The sequence below is a fragment of the Nannobrachium achirus genome (assembly GCF_963921795.1).
Source record: "Nannobrachium achirus genome assembly, chromosome: 20".
Lineage (NCBI taxonomy): Eukaryota > Metazoa > Chordata > Actinopteri > Myctophiformes > Myctophidae > Nannobrachium > Nannobrachium achirus.
This window is the reverse complement of record NC_137827.1, coordinates 26,472,891-26,491,859: the sequence shown is the minus strand read 5'-3', so window position 1 is coordinate 26,491,859 and position 18,969 is coordinate 26,472,891. Positions and strand designations below refer to the sequence as shown.

The window sequence follows — 18,969 nt, the reverse complement described above, 5'->3', positions numbered from 1 at the left end:
CAAATTATAAGCTACAGAACAGTTTGGGCTATTTGAAATAATTCTGTAAAGGTAAAATGTAATTTACTGTATCAACAACGAACATTATTAGATGACAAAGAGTTGGTTTGTATTTCTCAAATGCAACTAGTGTTAAATGATCACATCATTGTGTGGTGGATGAAAGGCCATGCAACAAATAGGTGATGTTGTTCATTAAAGCACAATCATTTTTAAGCCTTTCCTTAATGAATTTCCCCCTGAATGCTTGACATCTCTGCTCTTGAGAGGAGCTCAAACAGCTCAAGGGTTGCTTATTTTGGCCTACTCTTTGTGAGTGTTGCAGATGGAGAATTAATCAGGAGCTATTAGGGATGCAGATTAGACCGACCGTTTATCATGCCAAACGTAAACAAACAGATGGAGATGGCAAGTTTATGTGTATAGCACATTTGTGTTAATTCAAAGTGCTTTTACTCAAAACATTAAAAGCATTAAAACAAAGTGTGAAACACATTATAAAAGTACATTTACATACAGTACATTTTTGAATTGAGAAAATAGGAAATACAAATAAAATAAAACAGATAATATGTGAATAAAAGGGCAGTGCAGTGAAATGAATCAGAAACCTCAATCAAGATGTAGAGCATTTTATATCGGAAGTTACTCTCTTTTTTTTATATAAAACTATAATAATAATAAACATAATTTATAGAGCACTGAGCAAAAGCATTTACAGTAATGTGTAGCTACAGCTAGGGATGAAAACACATACCATTCTAATTACATGTAAAAATCCCAGCACTTGGCTGTTCTGCATTGTTTGACTGTTTACCCAGCACTCGCAGAAGTACATCCAAGAACATCTAAACACTGAAAATGTTAGGCTATATATACTTCTTAGACTTCAGTTACATATATCTATCATTATGCCCTATGATGCGATTACTTCCTCTGAGGATAGAGGAGACTTTTACCCATCTGTCTGGGTGTGAGAAGAACTCAACACTGATCGATATTCAATGATGAGATAGGAGGCAGTGGGTACAGATAAATAATGGATAGATAAATGATAGAAGCTTGAAGCCTGTCCTTCTGTGAACTTGCACGATGACATATATTTAACTTTAGCCAGCGGTACTATAGGCGTCATACTATATTTCTGTTTAAAATACGTAATTTGTAAAACTAAAAGAGGTGAACAAGGAGGGCAATAGTGATACTACTCAAGGCATGATGAAATGTGAGAAGCAGGATGGACTGTGAAGCTATGATTCAATAGCAGTTAGCTTTCTTTTTAAATTGTTTTAGGTTTACAGAGTCACTGGCCAGGGACTGATTGAGTTAGCCTGCTTGCTGAAAAATGAAAGCCATATAGCATTGCTGGCTGGAGGAGCAGTCCCTCGCCCAGACTAGCAGAGATTTAACAGCACATTATCAGAGGGGTTATGTATTTTAGTGTCAGGATGCTGAGCTGTCTGTGGCTCTATATCGATCCATTCCTCAATGTAATGGCTCTGTCTGCTCCCCGTCCCCTCTTTTGTCTTCCCTCTGTTGCCCTTCTCTCTGCCTTCTGCAGCCAAAGGGCTTTCGACGGTACTACAGCTCCCCATTACTGATTCAGGAACAGTTTGGGATCATCAAGGAAGTCATGCCCATTGGTGAGGACAGCCATCTTCAATTTTTGTGATAAAGTTGAACTTTCAAGTTACCCTCCGGAATGAAATGCATTGAAGCGGGCAGCGGAAAATTAATTTTTTCAAGTGACACATTCTTCCAACAACCATTACCCAAGTGCCACTTTCTTCCAGTCTAAATGTCCTTACACACCGGGAGCGTATTATTTTCTTTTTCCGTGCAATTAATTCACCCAAAAATATATATTTCTTCTAACTATTGTTTGTGCCATGAAAACATCCACACACAACTCAGATTTTATGCGGCAACGAAGTAGGACTTTCACCACGATTGAATGCATCAACCTGTACGAATGAGACATCACACTCCCGGTGTGTAAATACCTTGATTCTACATCAACCGTCTGACAGATAAGCAGCTGCTTGTATTTCTCTATGTTGTTTGTCTAGCTTGTGGTAACAAGGTGGACCCTGTGTATGAGGCTCTGAGGATGGGGACGTCACTGGCACAGAAAGCCAAGAGACCCAGTGGTTCTGAGTCCCCTCACAGTCTCTCAGTAAGTACAGCTGATTCAGCTGGTTCATTATCAAGTTTAGTGCCGCAACTATACATTACTTCATTAGTGATTATTCTAACTATTAATTGAATAAAGGAGACGTTTATTTCTATCTCATTTACTTTTTTAATATGTCAACGAATCAACACAAATCGATTAATCTGATTGACTGTGTAAGCACCATTTTAAACTTTGTCGTACAACGGTGTTGCACAATAAAGGAAAATAGCCGATCTACAAGCTCACAATGCATCGCGATCGCATCGCAATAGTTGTGCGCTTGTAGATTATTTACGTATTTCTTTAAAGTTTGGAAGATGTCAAGGTGCCAGGTTGAAAGGGGTGAAATGGGAGGGAAAAGATGTTGTGAAGTTTAGAAAACTTAACAAAGACCAGTATGCCAGTATTCTTGCATTCTTCTTTGTCGGGTGATTAGGGCTTGTTTTTAGATCAATTCCCATAGTTCTGCTCTGTCTCTCTCAATTACTGTATTGTTGTAATCATTAAATGGGATAGTTTTACATACACACACACACACACACACACACACACACACACACACACACACACACACACACACACACACACGCGCGCGCACACACACACACACACACACACACACACACACACACACACACACACACACACACACACACACACACACAGGCACATTAAGATAAGAAGATTATCACAGTTTAGAGCAAGCATTATGAATGTTATGTTTAGTCCAAGTCAGACACACAAAGTCGATGCTCTCCTTAGATATGGCCACTGTGCAGCAGTAAACACTACCAATAAAGGTAGTGGTTAGGGCAATGAAGAAAGGGATGTGTGTGGGACTGCTCACGTTACAGCTCTTTAGATGGACTGGATAGATTGTTGAGCTAGGCTACACTCTCCAGTCTCCTGTCCCTAGTTTGTGTAACACAAAATGAAGGCTCTTATTTATAGCTTATCACTTATATTATAAGCTGTATCTGCAGCTTGAATAGGCAGCTCTCTCTTAAGTGGATGTGAATGCTGCTGGCTAGAGGCCACCCTGTCCAGGACAGCTGTTGGTGAATGGGTGTGTGTCACTTGCAAGTTATACTTAGCTGTTCACGGGTGTCGTCCACTGGAAATAGCTGATCTACAAGCTTATTACGCCTCACGCTGCAATGCGTTGTGAACTTGTGAGATCGGCCAATTTTGGTGCACGACACTGGTAGACAACTAAGTATAAATCAGTCCTAACAGACACAATGTGAACCCAGCAGGGGTTATGATAATAGTTACCAAATGCAGTCAGACTGCACATGTGGCAGTTTCTAAGGTACTTTTCCAAACCTTACAGTCTCCCTGCTGCAGTCTGTTATGTTCAAGTCATCAACTCTTGTGTCTCTGCTTCTCTCTCTGTGTGTGTGCGCGCGCGCGCGTGTTTGTGTGTGTTCTCTCTGTATGTGTGTGCAGACCAGTGATTTGGACAAGGTTCCAGAGGAAGTGGCGGCAGCCCACAGCAGTAGGCATGAACTATCCAGAGAACACAGTGATGATGGTGAGCATCCAGTACAGTGAAGTATGTGCATCTGGACAAAGGCCAGACGGTGACATGGAGGGAGAAAAATGCAATTGTATTTTTTCCTGTAAGTAAGGCGGCAAAGGTTGCGACATATAATTGTATTTTCCCTAACCGCCATCTTAAGTATTGAGAAATATTGAGCTAGACTCTCTTTTCGGTCTGTTCATTGACGTGTCTACAGAAAACACCAAGGGCAAAGCTCAAAGAAAACTAGGTTCCCTGTAATGTATTTGTTGTAGCGGTGGCTGCCTCCTTCAATTGCTCAGTGATACAATAGGTCCTTACTGGAGGGAAAATCATTGACCCACAGTCCCACAGCAGTCAACCTCAGTAAAGAAGAGGAGACAAAGACAAACGTAGAGAAAAATCAACTACAGTGAGAGTGGTAGAGCATAGAACTGAAAGAAATAGACATTTGAAGCACAGCTACAAGGCTGATCAATAGCCATCAAAGACAACAGAAGCTGATCAATAGCCATCAAAGACAACAGAAGCATACCTAGATGGAGACAAACCTCACGCTGGGATTCTTGGGGAGTGCCACGTGACAACATTTACCCTCCAACCTTTTACTTCTTGAGTTTGCTCAATAAGAAATACAAATATCTATGAATCTGTATTTCATCAACCCTGTTTGGATAGCCTGCGGTTTTTACAGAAAGGGCTCTGGTGTTCGGTTGCTTCTTTCGGTAAGACTTTATATTGAGGTCGGGTCTATAATGCATTATAAACAGATTTATAATGCATGATAATTCACTTATAAGGCTTCATAACACTCGTTGCAAATAGTTATGCATAACAACGTATAACAAAGTTTATGAAGTAGTATAAGTTCTGGTCCGCTCAGTGGTCACATTATAACTGGTAACACTTTACTTAAAGGGTGTCTATAATGCATTATAATCACATTTACAATGCATTATAATGCACTTATAAGGTGTCATAATAATCATTATTATAAATGTGTATTATAATTACAACAAAGACACTATAATTTACTAAGTTTAATATACAGTCTTACCCATCTTTCATTACTATACTTCGAACTGTTATTCCTGTGAAGTCTTGGTGGTTAAATCTCTTTGCCAGTGGTTGTAAAACATCTTTTTCCGTTTTTACTGACTGATCCGTTCTGTTTTTAGTTTTCACAGTCGTGGAGAATGGAACAGAGCCATACCACCAACCGGAGAGAATGCCTGAGGATTCACCGGTGAGGAACTCGCACCTTAACCACATGAACCCTAGGGTCCCTGTTCTGGGCTTGTCATTCCGACATTCTGGAAAAAATAGATAAACATTCTGAGAAAGTAGGCAAACTTTTGGTGAAAATCTACAATCTACAAGCTTGTGTTTTGCGCTTGTAGAATGGCTATTCTATTTTTAGACATAAATATTCAAAGCCAATTCAATATTGATTATGCCATGAGAGACACATTTTATCAATTTTTAGGCCCTGACGGGTCTGTAAAGTACATTCTTGCACACATAATGAAGATTGAGAGTGATGGAGGATGAATGCTGGAAAATGAATTTGGGGAATGAAAACATCTCATTCATTATGTGCTTTCATGGCTGTGTAAAATGTTATGTTGCATGTTAGTGGAAGCAGGATACACAGCAATGATCAAGGTAATAATTTTTATTTAGATGCTGGTTTAGCCCACAAAGCATGGCTGTTGTGACTGTGAGACACACGCTGCACAAACAGACACTTTGTCATTGTTCCACCTCTTTATGACCTAGCTCAAATCCTCTGGCACCCAAATCAGGATATAGGTACGGCAATGCAAGTTTATTTCTATAGCACATTTCAACAACAAAGCTATTCAATGTGAAATCAGTCATTTAAAAACGAGGTGCATTCACATTGTTTGAAACATCTTCTCAAGAGGTTCTCATGTTTTAAGTTATATGATGTATTTGATTTATTTGAGTCTAGGAGGGCAGTGCTGGCATGGTAAGAAAACCTCTCTGACCAGCTACTGAACTCTTGTTAGCCTGAGAACCGAGACAGAGAGTCAGTTCTTACTGTGTGACCCTCATCAGCTTGCTACACTTGGCCTGGCTCCATCATCACTGCTGTATTTCCCAGGAGTCAAGAGGAAAAACTTATTTTTCTGTCAGTACAAATCATACCCATACTGCCCTAGACCCTTGCCCGGCCACACCGATAAGGATGAAGCCAGCTTGAGAGACCGCAGGGCCATATTTAATTTATACTGCACATGCAGAGCTAACTGTGCAAAGCTCGTGTGAGCGAAACAGAAATGGTAAGACGTCTGCGGACACCATTATTAGAAGTAGAAATAAATATTTAATCGATTCATTGCACTTCTCTCTTTTCAACTTCCACTGTGGTTATTTGGTGAGAGAGAGCTGCGGCAGTGACCACACACTGCAATACTGGGGAAGATTCACTTGTAGATTTTCTATTTGTGGTTAGATTTCCTGTTTACCTTTTAGTTTTACATGTTTATCTCCAATTTCAACAATGGAAAAAGACACATAAACATGTTGGCATTCGCACAAATGAACAAATAAGCATGGAAGACACAGACCAACAACCCCCCCCCCTTCCACCCCCACCCCTTACCTCTGTCCTTTGCACACACCCAGTACAATCTCCCGGGCCAGTCGGCTATTTCAGGGAAGACGCACGCTGTGTATTCTGCGGTGTTATCGGCTTGGGCTGCGCACAGCTGGCAGTGGGCCGTTTGTCTGTCTTGACGACAGGTCCATTAGAGCAGAGAGGGGCCAACAGACAGACGGAGACTCTGCAGGGTAATGAACAGAGGAATGAGACATACGGTCATCGCTTCTCCACCTCTCCACGGGAGCACGCTGCCCGTGGAGAGGCCTCCTATCTGGAAGGAGAGGCCCGCGTGCATGCAGACAAACACTCACACACGCACACGCACTCACACGCACGCACGCACGCACGCGCACACACACACACACACACACACACACACACACACACACACACACACACACACACACACACACACACACACACACACACACACACACACACACGCTCACACACGCTCACACACACACACCATGGAATCACTGTCAGTTCACATCAGTGGTAGGGAAAGTACTCACGTTTTGTACTTAAGTTAAAGTATCAATACTGCAATGTAGATGTACTCTGTTAGGGTGCCCTCACACCTAAATACCTATAGTGGAATCCGCCAAAGCATATCAATGAGAATGGAGAGTTTTTTGCCAGTATAGGATTTCTGCACATAACGCTCCATTCCCATTGAAATGCATTGGCGGATTCCACTCTAGGTATTTTGGTGTGAGGGCACCCTTACAAGTAAAATTCTGGATTTCAAAATCTACTTGAGTAAAAGTACAAAAGTATTGGTATCAAAATTTAATTAAAAGTACTAAAAGTAGAAAGTACTCATTATGCAGAATGTACCTCCCATTTCACACATTTTCAAGTATTAAAATCTATTGAAAATAGCCGATCGGCTATTTTCAAATGGCCGAAATGTATACAGGGCTGAAGTGTTTAATGTATGTTTTGCAAGTAACTATAGTAACTAAAGTTTTCAAATACATGTAGTGGAGTAAAAGTACAATGTTTGTATCCGAGATGTACTGGAGTAGAAGTAAAAGTATTGGAAATTGGAAATACTCAAGTAAAGTACAAATACCTCAAAATTGTACTTAAGTACAGTAATTAAGTACCGGTAATTGTACTTTGTTACTTTACACCACTGGTTCACATTTTCACACTTGAGGTTGAACTGCAAAGTTCTTTGTATGTATTCTACTGTAAACCAACCCTGTCACGGATTGCACAACATTTTGTACAATTACAGTGTGAATTGATTTATCTTTGTTTCACTTTTAGCGATACATTTATCCCCATTGAATCCAGATGGAGACGCCCCCCCCCCCCCCCCCCCCCCCCCCCCTTGTAAAAATACATTTGAACCGAGAATAGCCGAGGATTGCCTGGAATAGCCGAGAACGCCATCTAGCGCCCAAAACGTGTTTTCACATACAAACTTTTCTCCAAGAGTTATTTTAGATATTGCTCCAAAGTTCAGGTGTAAAAAGGAGGAGATAGATTTTATCTGTTTTTCCACATAATTCAAAATGGTGGGAGATCTAAAGGTCGTACTATGCCTAACTCTAACCCTAACCCTAAACCTAACCTCAGTAACCCTAACTAAATTCGGAATAATGAACCTTCGGACTAATGAACCTTCGGACTTATGGGCAGTCCCCGGTCAAACAGGGCATGAGCTAGCTTTCAATGGATTTCTACAGTGCCACCTTTTGGCCAATAGTTGTTTGAGGCTGGTTTAGGTTTGTTTCTAAAAATGTTGCGCTCCGCTGCGCAATGCATGCGTACCATTAGAGGTGGAAAATACTAAAGCAAAATTACTCAAGTAATTACTCGAGAGTAGTTTTTTTGAGGATCTGTACTTTTAAAGTAATTTTTAAATGCTCTACTTTTACTCCTACTTTTAAGTAATTTAAATAGTAAATAAATACCCGTGAAGAGCTCTAGCTCAGAGACCTAGAGCTACACACAAGCATATGCGACTGGATCAGAGTCCTGCACGGGTCCGATTTTGAAAACCCACGCCCGCCCCGCCCGTCATTAGATCCGTGGACCGACCCGCTACCCGTGATTACATAAAAATCAAAACCAGATCCGTCCTGCCTTCAAAAAATGTACCCGTCGCCCGCCCGTCTACCCATGATTACATGCATTAAAGCAAATAGCCTACAGCCGTCCTCAGTGTTTGCGACGCAATGTACAGTATTTACATAAACGCCAGGTCGGCTCCCACTCTTAATTATTTTAGATAGCCTTTTAAACCTCTTGCTATGATGAGAACATGGGCTAACATGCTAGTGCATGCTGTGTGTTGTGTCTGTGAGTTGTGTGTGTCCTGCCAGCAGTAGGTTGTTGCTCACTGTGACTGTGTGCATTCCAGCCGCTTCTGTGAGAGTGAGTGTGACTTGATGTTTAGGCATAAACAGTGATGTTTGCATGCCGTGGTTCTGTCCTGCTGCTCGCTGTGTATGCTCCTGTGACGTTGTTTAGGCAGAAACAGTTGTCTGATTTTCACAATAAAATCTCGCCCGCCTGTGTTTAATTGTGCAACGCCCTTCCCCTTCCCCGCAAATTTATAATGGTATATTTTCCGCCCGTTTTCACCCGTCAAACGCAGGGTTGTGCTGTCAAACAATGAAACTATGAAAAGTTTGTGTGGGTCCCTGCTTCATCTCTCTCTCAACTAAGGGATCCTTGGCCTGAAAACGTTGAAGACTCCTGTTCTAGAAAGTTGTACATTATGGAAGGTTCTGGGTTACCCTTCCTAGTCGAAAAGGCCAATAGAGGCTTCTCTCGGGTGCAATGTAGCTCTCAAGGCTGCTGATGAGCTGTTAGTGTAATAAATTGCCAGCGGGCGATGTTGTGCCTTTCAAAGGAGTAGTTTGCTTTGTTACCGGGGAAACTCGCCTCATCCATCAGCCATAACACTCGTCCACCTGGTGCTCCATTGGGGCCATTTCGTGCAACTGGCAAATTAATCCTGATTTATACTTGGTTGTGCACCCATGTCTCACATTGAATAAGACAAGCACACAACACACCGCAGCTTGTAGATCTGCTATTTTTAAGTTAAATCAGGTCACTTTATATCTTTGTCATGGTTCTATCACATTATTGGATTAGGCAGATTTGTCTTGTAAAATCTGTGAGCCTTGATTCTTTCCTATTTTAGCAGGATTTCTCTATTATCACCATAAAGGTACATACCGGTGCATAGATACAGTACATAAATGCATTTGGAGGACATTTCCCAGACCCATTAGACACAGGAAAACACCCTCAGTTTCAGGTGCAGGTGTACAGAGTGAACACTGAAATATACATGAGTTGCTCTGCTAATTGAGCTAACACCAGCCAGGAGATCGTGCCTCTCCCACTCAAATTAGCAATGGATTAGAAAAGAAAGTGAGCCGTGCCTTTGAGTAGTTCATTTCATTAAGCTATAATATACCAGTAAGACGCATAAGGGAGAAATGTCTAAGGGCCATCCATGTCTTGGCCATCTGGCCAGTGATGTATATCGGACCAGTTACCCATATATGGAGACCCCTGATACTCATATATGGAGATCCATATATATGGAGATATGCTGTGAGACCCCAAACATGCTTGTTATATTTTATGTGAAGGTCCTATGACGTCTGTGACATCTGACATCATAGATACAATCCCTTTTATGCCCATATATGGAGATCCCTGTCTGTAGAACCAGCCACACAGATACGGGCTGTCTTGGCCATATATGGATTCTGCTAGTGTGGTATGTGGCTGATGTGGCCTCCATATATGGGCATTCCCATTTGAAGTCCTGTACAAGAAATCTTGTGAAATAAAAATGTCGACAACCAATCATCAAAGACGATGATACAAGAAAGAAGAAGATATCGATGACATCAGGGATCTCCATATAAGGGCATAAAAAGGATTCTGTTAGTGTGGTTCCCCTGACATCTCAGTGATGTGACCATTTTCATACGAAACTGTGACCTACGGCCGCAATGAATTCTTGTGTTGTCCATTAATGACAAGGCTGCTCAACAGCGCCACTTGGTCACCCAGCGGTATTGCAGTTGTTGAGGCCGTCCTCCTACATACAGAGATTACAGACATACACCGTACTCATATCTATATCTACACACTCGGGCAAATGGTGGAGCAGCTGGCACCGCTCAAAAATGATTGCAGAACAGATTATATGCATTACTTCAGACCATGACCAGCACTCAAAATTCATAATTGTCATTTGTGTGTGTGTGTGTGTGTGTGTGTGTGTGTGTGTGTGTGTGTGTGTGTGTGTGTGTGTGTGTGTGTGTGTGTGTGTGTTTGTGTGTTGCAGGAGCAAACACAGGAGGATGACCTACTCAACACCTATGTAGCATTGTACAGCTACACTCCCCAGGACACCCACGACCTGGAGATGAGGTCAGTGCATGCATGCACTCACTCGCTCGCTCACACACACACACACACACACACACACACACACACACACACACACACACACACACACACACACACACACGGGAGAAAGGGAGAAAGGAAGGAAGAAGCAGAGAATGTGCATTACATTTTTCTGTGGTTCCAACGTTGTGCTGTGAATATTTAATGTTTCTTTACACTGTCTATTAATGTATAACTCTAGAAACAGTGGTGGACTGTAACTAAGTACTGTAAGTACATTTACTTGAGTACTGTACTTACAGGGCAAGAGCACTATGGTAGAGGTTTGGGTTGTGTAGTTACTTGCCATGATGAACTCAAAACAAAGGTGGATACGAAATATAAAATAATTGCTCCATTGATTTTGATAATTCAAAATATGCTCCTTGTTGACTTACATTGTACGGTGAAACAGCTCTTAAACTCACTTTTTTTAACATGTAAACAAACACAGACAAAGCTGATTCAGACAATTTAGATCACATCACCAAACCCAGTACTGTTTATTTTTTTAATAAAAATGTCAAATTCCCGTTGATTTTACTATTTGGAGATCCGCGGATCCAGACTTCTTCCTAATAAAAATATCAAAATTATAATCGCTTTGTGGCTCAACTAAACATAATACTGTTGAATCCAACTGTACTGAAGGAATTCAAACAAGCATACAGTACTTCATTGCTCTGAACAGGGACGTGCAGAGAATGTTAGAGAGGCAGGGGCTGACATTTCTAAAAGGGCCTTTTTGGTGAAAACATTGAAAATAACAGCAGAGCTTGGAGGTCGGCTATTTTCGATACTTGATTTCTTCACATTTCTTGATTTCAACATAAGATGCCGCATTCTAGTTCAGGAGAGTTTGGAAAGGGAAATTCTCTTGAATGCTGCCTTCAGGTATGGCATGGAAAGGGGGAATTTGCATTTCTTTCACCGTAGTAAAAACTACATTCATGGTCTGGAGAGGGCACTTTTTACAGATGGATAAAAGGGCAGGGGCTCAAGCCCCCTTTGATGTCTATGTGTGCACGTGCCTGGCTCTGAAAGTCACCTGATAGTACTTTGTGTAGCTCTCTCACAAATGCAACAGCAGCGGCTTACAGCTCCTCCAAACTCCAAAGCTAGAAATCTGTTTGTACATTTGCTGTCTTCACATACTGTACAGACTCAGAATAGAAGCCAATGCTGCCAGTTCCTCCTTCAGCGCAGACTTAAAGGACCATACTGGTGGTCGGGTATGTTTACACCATTGACTACGTCTCAACATACTGTATACTTGACACGACTGCCAGAATGGCGGTTATGTTTAGCTAGCATTGACTCAGGTAACTGCGGCAGCGCATGAACGATGTTGGAGAAAATGTAAACAAACACAGTATCTAAAAATAAAAGTATTAACAGGAAAATGGCCTGTGTTTATGTACGATACGATACACTGAAGCTGTGAATAGACGTTAACATGTTGTGACGGCGGTATGGTCCTCTGACTCATAATGTATTGGAGCAGGATGTGTCACCGGATTCTGACCCTAAATAGCCTCTTTATTGTTGCTTTTCTGGTTGCCTTTGCTATGCTAATATAGCAGTTATTCTTAGCTGTTTGTGAATGCTAAACAACATAATATGTGAGCACACAAACCTACGTGCACGCACGCACGCACACACACACACACACACACACACACACACACACACACACACACTGTCTTTACCTTTAAAGACCAGTAAGACTCCCTAATCGGGAGATAAGCGACCGTCACGTCAGCCTGATGGTGGCGCTATATGGGACAGATCCATGTTGATGACATGAGTGTAGACATAGTGTGTACCGATTTGTGTGATTTTAAGGCAAAATCTGTAGGAGCAGTGTCCAAAAATGTGTTTTGCAAGAATCGGCCTCATGGTGGCGCTAGAAGAGGGGCATGTGAGAAATGAGGGGTCGGGTCTCCGCGTTGCCTTGGCGGACGAATAGGTACCGGCCCCGGCTCTCCCGGACGCTCCTAGCCCGAGTTACGGCATTTTATGTGAGCTGCAGTGGAGGGGGTCCTCCACTGGGGGCGCCACCACTTTTGCATCCGTTGTGGAGCAGCAGGAGTTGGTGGTCCCCGGGAATTCCCCGTGAGCAGCCCGGTTGGGGTGGTCATTTGGTCATGTTTGCACATTTTGTAATTTTTTTACATCTGGGGGTCCCCCAGGGACATGGGGGTCCCTGGAGCTCCGGGGGTCCTTGGAGGTTGTAGTTTGGCAGGCAAGGAACGTGTGTGCAAAACTTGGCATGGATCGGGGCAACGGTTGCGGAGATATGAGCAGGGCAAGAGTGTGACGTGTGAGGTGTGACAGACAGACGGAGGGACGGAGTTACTTACACTTTGTGGTGGTTTTGATAGTAAGTGCGACCTGACGGTCGCAATAAGCAGGCTGGTGTCAGTGAATGATAGTCAGTAGTCAGTGGAGGAAAGCCATCTAGTCATAGTCTTTCCAATGACTACAAGTATAATCCACTTGTTTTTCATTAGTCCGCTTGTGTTATCTACTCATTTCAGGCTATTCAGTAATTAATTACATCAGAGTGCTCCAGAGGTGAGTCATAGATAACACAATAGATTTTTTGTGATGAGCCTAATTATTATTATTATATAACATTTCTTCTTTTTTGTGGCTAATAATTAGTGTGGCTTGATTACAAGTACCTGTTTTCAGGTACTTGCCTATGGGCCTCATGGCTCTACAAGGCTTACTTATGTTGTTATGAGCCCTGGTAGAATCTGAAGATTATATAGTCTAGACCATCCATTTCTTCCCTCCATGAACTCTAATGAATAGGTCATCATTTTTTACAGCCCTTTGAAATAGGTCTTTAGGAAAGAGAGCATTCTACTTCTGTCTCTCATTCACTCCCTCCTTCTGTGGGCACACACACACACACACACACACACACACACACACACACACACACACACACACACACACACACAAATGATCCGCCCCCTCTCTTCTCATAGAAACTTCAATCATCATGTCTGATAAGGTATTCATTGGAATCTGGAATCAAGTGTCTCCACATTTCTCCCCTTATCAAAGGCTTAGGATCCCAGTATAGTGAGTAGTATGCATCCAAACCAACACCGAAAAGCTTCAGTGGTGAAATGTTCACAAACGTACAAATAATGGTTGATATATTGGCCAAACCGATATCAGTCTGGTTCTAGAAAATACAATCTCTAATCAAAATATTTCAGTTTCAATTTTCTCTTCAAACTGGAAATGTGGCTTGTGATTAGCTACTTGCAGCTGCTGCCGCACACTTTGATTACACAATTACTGTGAGACAATATGATGATTATGATAATGACGTGTGCTGCATTATTAAACATCAGACTGATTGCACGATTATTAGATATGTACTTTATTGTCGTTGAATAACCATTTGGCCCTTGTATAAGTGAGGGTCTGTGTTTTGCATGCTGTGTTCAGACTGTTCACACCCAAAATTAAAAAAGAATTATATCGATTACTCACCCCATGGAAACTAAAATTCATGGATATTTTTTTGTTTTTGTCAAAGAGTCTCGTTTGTGTCTCCATAGGGTTACTAACGGTCATCAAATTATTGGCTTAGGAATGCGACAAAAACAAAACAATATCCATGAATTCAAGTCTCAGTGGGGTGAGTAATCCATTAAAAAATAAGTTTTTATTCTTTTTTGGGTGGACTATCCCTTTAAACTTCACTGCACGCTGGAAAAATGTACGGCAGCTCGTACATTTCCTGCTCTGACCCTGGAAGTCCCATATATCAAGTTGTTGTCGACAGCCGAGGAACATTTTACGGCGTCAATTGTCATCTCGTGTTTTTCCTCACCTGCTATAAAACCACATTCTCTGAGTCATGTTGAGCATTCCCAGAGTATTCCCAGCAGAAGACTGTCAGCATTTTAATTGGACCACAAGAGGGAGGCACAGGAAACAGCCCAAACTGCATTTGGGCCCAGCTTTTGTCCCACTGCTCTCCTTGGTGGTTCTTATTGGTCGAGTACACCCATGGCTTTGAACAGATGCTAGTAATTATGACACATGAGTTGATGAGGTATTCATGATTCATTTTGCCCCGAGTCTGCTGGGTGCGGAAGAGCTTCAGAATGATAGAAGAACATCAGAATACACGAACGAGCCTAAAAAGATCCCCAACTTAAATAAAAGACTCCTCTCCTTGTTCTCTTAGCCACTTTCAACCTAGTTTCCCCACTTTGGGCAGGTCAAACATTTTCAAAACCTAAAAGAAAAGAAAAAAAAACTTTTGTGATGTGCAATGCGACACTTTATCTATCAGCTTGCAGATAGTCTATTTTAGCAATTTATGGAAATATTTGACAGTATACTAAGTTGATAATAATCTGTGTATTTTGCGTTCACTTGATTTGCCAAACATATTTGCACATACCTCATCATGGTCTGTTAATGTGCCATCTGTGAAACAAATGTCCAACGTCTGCTGGTTCATTAGGATTTGTTTTTAAGTTATTCTATAGCTTCTAAATTGTATTACCACATAACTTTTTTAAATGTTTCCCACATGCCACAGCATGGCGACTAATGCTGAGCTGAACAGTACACCGGCCATTCAGAAGAGAGGTAAAAATGACTAAATTCTCTTCTTTTTGTTGTATTGCTTTACAGACCCGGAGAGAGAATCATCGTGGCTGATGACTCCAATGATGACTGGTGGAAGGTCAGTCTGCAGTCAGTAATGTATTATGTCATTGAATTACGTAATTTGTTTTGTCAGCCTTGTTACAGACAATTCTTGATCTCCCTTTCTAATGTATATCCACTGGTTCTCAAAGTGGGGCCCAGGGACCCCCGTGGGTCTTTGACTGGGTTCCAGGAGGTCCCCAGCAACATGAGGAACGGTTTATACTTGCATTTTTCACTGAAGCCATATTTTATTACTTGCGCCAGCAGAGTGTGCAAGTACTGTGTTCGGTGTTTCTGTATCTGGCGATATCTGTGTGTCTGTGGTTACGCCCGTAGCCAAGTGCCAACTTGCCCACCCACATACAGTACATATAGACAGCACTGAACAGCACCGATCGCAGTACTTAAGCGCTCTGCTGGTGCACAAGTAGGCCATACATGGCCACGAGTGCACAAGGTGCAAGTTGGCACCTCGACAGAGTGCAGTCTAGTTTTTCAGCTATTTTCGGTTGACAAATGTCTCTTATGGGAGTCCCTCCCAGGCACTAAATCTTTTCAAATGGGGACCGCAACCAAATACATATCAATTTGGGGTCCTTGACATGAAGGTCTTTGAGAACCACTGGTACAGTATATCGTCGTTGTCGGGTGAAAACCTTGTATGTCCAAAACCGTTCGTTTTGCATTTATCATTTTAAAAATGATTTAAACTAGTGAAAACAGCCGATCTACAAGCACACAACGCCTCGCGGTGCGAGGCGTTGTGTGCTTGTAGATCTGCTGTTTTCACTACTTTTGTGTGACGGCCTTGTATGATGAAGCAGGGCTTTACTTTGTGAAAGAACGTACACATTTGAAACATGGAGATACGAGGTTTCCACCCGACAACGACGACATACTGTTGTGTTTGACGGTGCCGTGTTGACCAGTGTCATAAGTGTTTTATTGTTATATTTTGCACTATGATATGGACTGATAAATTACAGGCATTAGAGCAGTAAATGATGGTAGTAAGACAACAGCCAACCTCACGACAGAGAAGCATGGCAGATAAATTAGGGAGATGGGAAGGCCAAAACGTGACTTGGCAGAGGAAACGCAGTGATACCAGGCTACAAAGACATTCATGCATCTAACAGTGTTGATGCTTTCTGCAGATTATTTGGGCGCAGATACATCCAAGCTGTTTGGCCTTTAGCAGTTTAGCACTGAACCAAGTGATTATGTTAAACAAACAGAAAAATCTTTTTGATATACGATGTGGACATTTTATTAGATAAACAGCAGTAATAATGTAAGTATAATATACTGTAGTTAATTGCAACAATGAGTTAGCCAACAGTTATCTCAAATCACCTCTTTACATGAAACTGTTTGTCTACAAGAGTTAAAAGGATTCATCTACTTTTAACCTAGTTTCATTATTACGTTATGTTTCTGTTTTTAAAGGACAACTTTGTTTTTTTACAACAAGGGTTCATTAGAGAAAAGAAAAGATGAGTGTTAAAATGTTTTCATTTACCGGTACTTCTTTCTGTTGTTATAGTGATTTTAACCATTTTGATTTGCATGCATGCCCCCAGGTTGGGGGCATGAAGGCAAGTGGCTAAATATGTCTTTTTAGACACAATAAGCCCATTTCCAAGATGCACCTCAATCTTTCATGGGCAGATGTGACTTATGGGGGCTGGTGTAAATAGTAACAAAGAAATTGCTGGCTTATTGTGTCTAAAAAGACATATTTAGCCACTTGTACGCATGCCCCCACCCGCTGAAATCAAAATACTAAAATCACTATAACAATAGAAAGCATTAAATGATTTTAACACTCATGTTTTCTTTTCTCTAATTACAATCTAAAATATGAACCCTTGTTGTAAAAACAAAAGTTGTCCTTTAAGGCTGAGTGTCTTTTTTGTCCAGGGATTAATAGAGGACAGGATTGGCTTCTTCCCATCATCCTATGCTCATCCGTTGCGGCCTGGGGACCAAGTGTTCAGGTGTACCAGGACCTTCATTGGCTGTAAGGAGCAAGGCCAGATCACACTAAAGGAAGGACAGGTAGTATTTAATTACTTCTTCTGCCCAGCTACTCCTTACGGATTAATCAAGCAAAATAAGCACTGAGGCCAAGCCATTACTAAGTATTGAATATTCTGGAACTGTGAAACAATTACTATTACCGTGCCTATACACCATAACTTTATATGGGTAGATTCCCTTGTCTGGGAATCAGAATGTTGCCCCCCAGCCTATTAGTTTTTCATTGATTGATTGATTGATTGATTGATTGATTGTTTGAGGACTTTATTAGAAGTTTGCATAGGAAAAGGTACAGTTTCATGACAGTGCAGTTCACTGGTACACGGTCAAAAGGAGATCCTAGTAAGCTTTTCAGCTTATTTACACAGGAAACCTTTATGTATCTCATATAACATTGAATGACAGACGGATAGAACACAGTACTACAGTATGCAGTAGATATCGTCAGAAGAAGAAAAAACAGTGCAAAAATATATACAGTAGATATTTACAATAGAAGGGTCAGGGGAAGGCTGGGCTAGGTTTATTTTTACCAGTTACTGTCCCTGAGCAAGACACTTGGGCTGTTGGATTAATAGAGCCCACTGCTTCTCATAGTTAGTATGGGTTAATGCAGATTTTACAAACGTGTGTGCAAATGGACAACTCTTGTCTAATTCATAACTACAAACATCAGAATAACATGAGTGTTTTCTTCCTTGCCTCAACTGTTCCATCACTCACCCAGTTGAGATTAAACCACTAAACACGACTTCAGTTCCTGACCCTGTTTCTGTCTTCTCGAGGGAAGCTCAATGTGCAGTGTCCAGTAACACAACAACAAACACTAACCCACACTGGTAGAGCAAACACAGAGAATGTTCTGTGGCAGTTGTTCTCAAACTTGGTCATTTCAAGAACTATACTTTCAGAGTTACAGACCTGTATGGGTCCATTTAGAACCTACACGAGGGACCCTGAGGGTGCCTGTGGAGCCCAGTTGATAATCCCTACAGTTGTCCATGACCACTTTGAATCAGGCATCCCTATTTTGGCAATGCAACGTTTTTTTTTTCACTATTTATGAAAACCTGATTAAAGCCTAATATAGAGACTAAGTGGTTAATCGTCATATTTGTCCTTGTCGTTGTCATTCCCACAGATTTGTGTGAGCTGCGAGGATGAACGAAGTGGCTTCATCAAAGTGTCCTGTGGGAAAAAGATTGGTTATGTACCCTGCGATGTCCTGGAAAACATTTGAGTGAGAGAGAGAGAGAGAGAGAGAGAGAGAGGGAGAGAGACCCTGAGAGAAGTGGAGAGAGAGGAAGTCAGTGCACGAGAGAGAAGAGGCGAGAAGGGCATGAAGGCTGTGACGAGATCAGTGGTGTTGCCAGGCTGCCAAAAAGGACAGAGGAGGAGGAGGAGCAATGCTGAACTTTCAAGATGGCTGCCACTGAAAGCGCTGAGGGAAACTGCCCTCCGTAGGGCTGT

General features: G+C 41.7%; 1 protein-coding gene across 1 annotated transcript in view; it reads left to right on the top strand.

Annotated features, from left to right (window-relative positions):
• stac (SH3 and cysteine rich domain) overlaps positions 1–18,739 on the top strand; it is a gene marked incomplete at both ends in the record, with an annotated part of 39,357 nt that extends 20,618 nt beyond the window's left edge. Inside the window, 8 exons of the mRNA XM_080750155.1 lie at positions 1,562–1,643; positions 2,070–2,176; positions 3,626–3,710; positions 4,877–4,944; positions 10,661–10,746; positions 15,439–15,490; positions 17,380–17,517; positions 18,641–18,739. Coding sequence (XP_080606281.1) covers positions 1,562–1,643; positions 2,070–2,176; positions 3,626–3,710; positions 4,877–4,944; positions 10,661–10,746; positions 15,439–15,490; positions 17,380–17,517; positions 18,641–18,739 — 717 coding nt within the window. The remainder of the gene's footprint in view (positions 1–1,561; positions 1,644–2,069; positions 2,177–3,625; positions 3,711–4,876; positions 4,945–10,660; positions 10,747–15,438; positions 15,491–17,379; positions 17,518–18,640) is intronic.
• Positions 18,740–18,969: the final 230 nt, after the last annotated feature.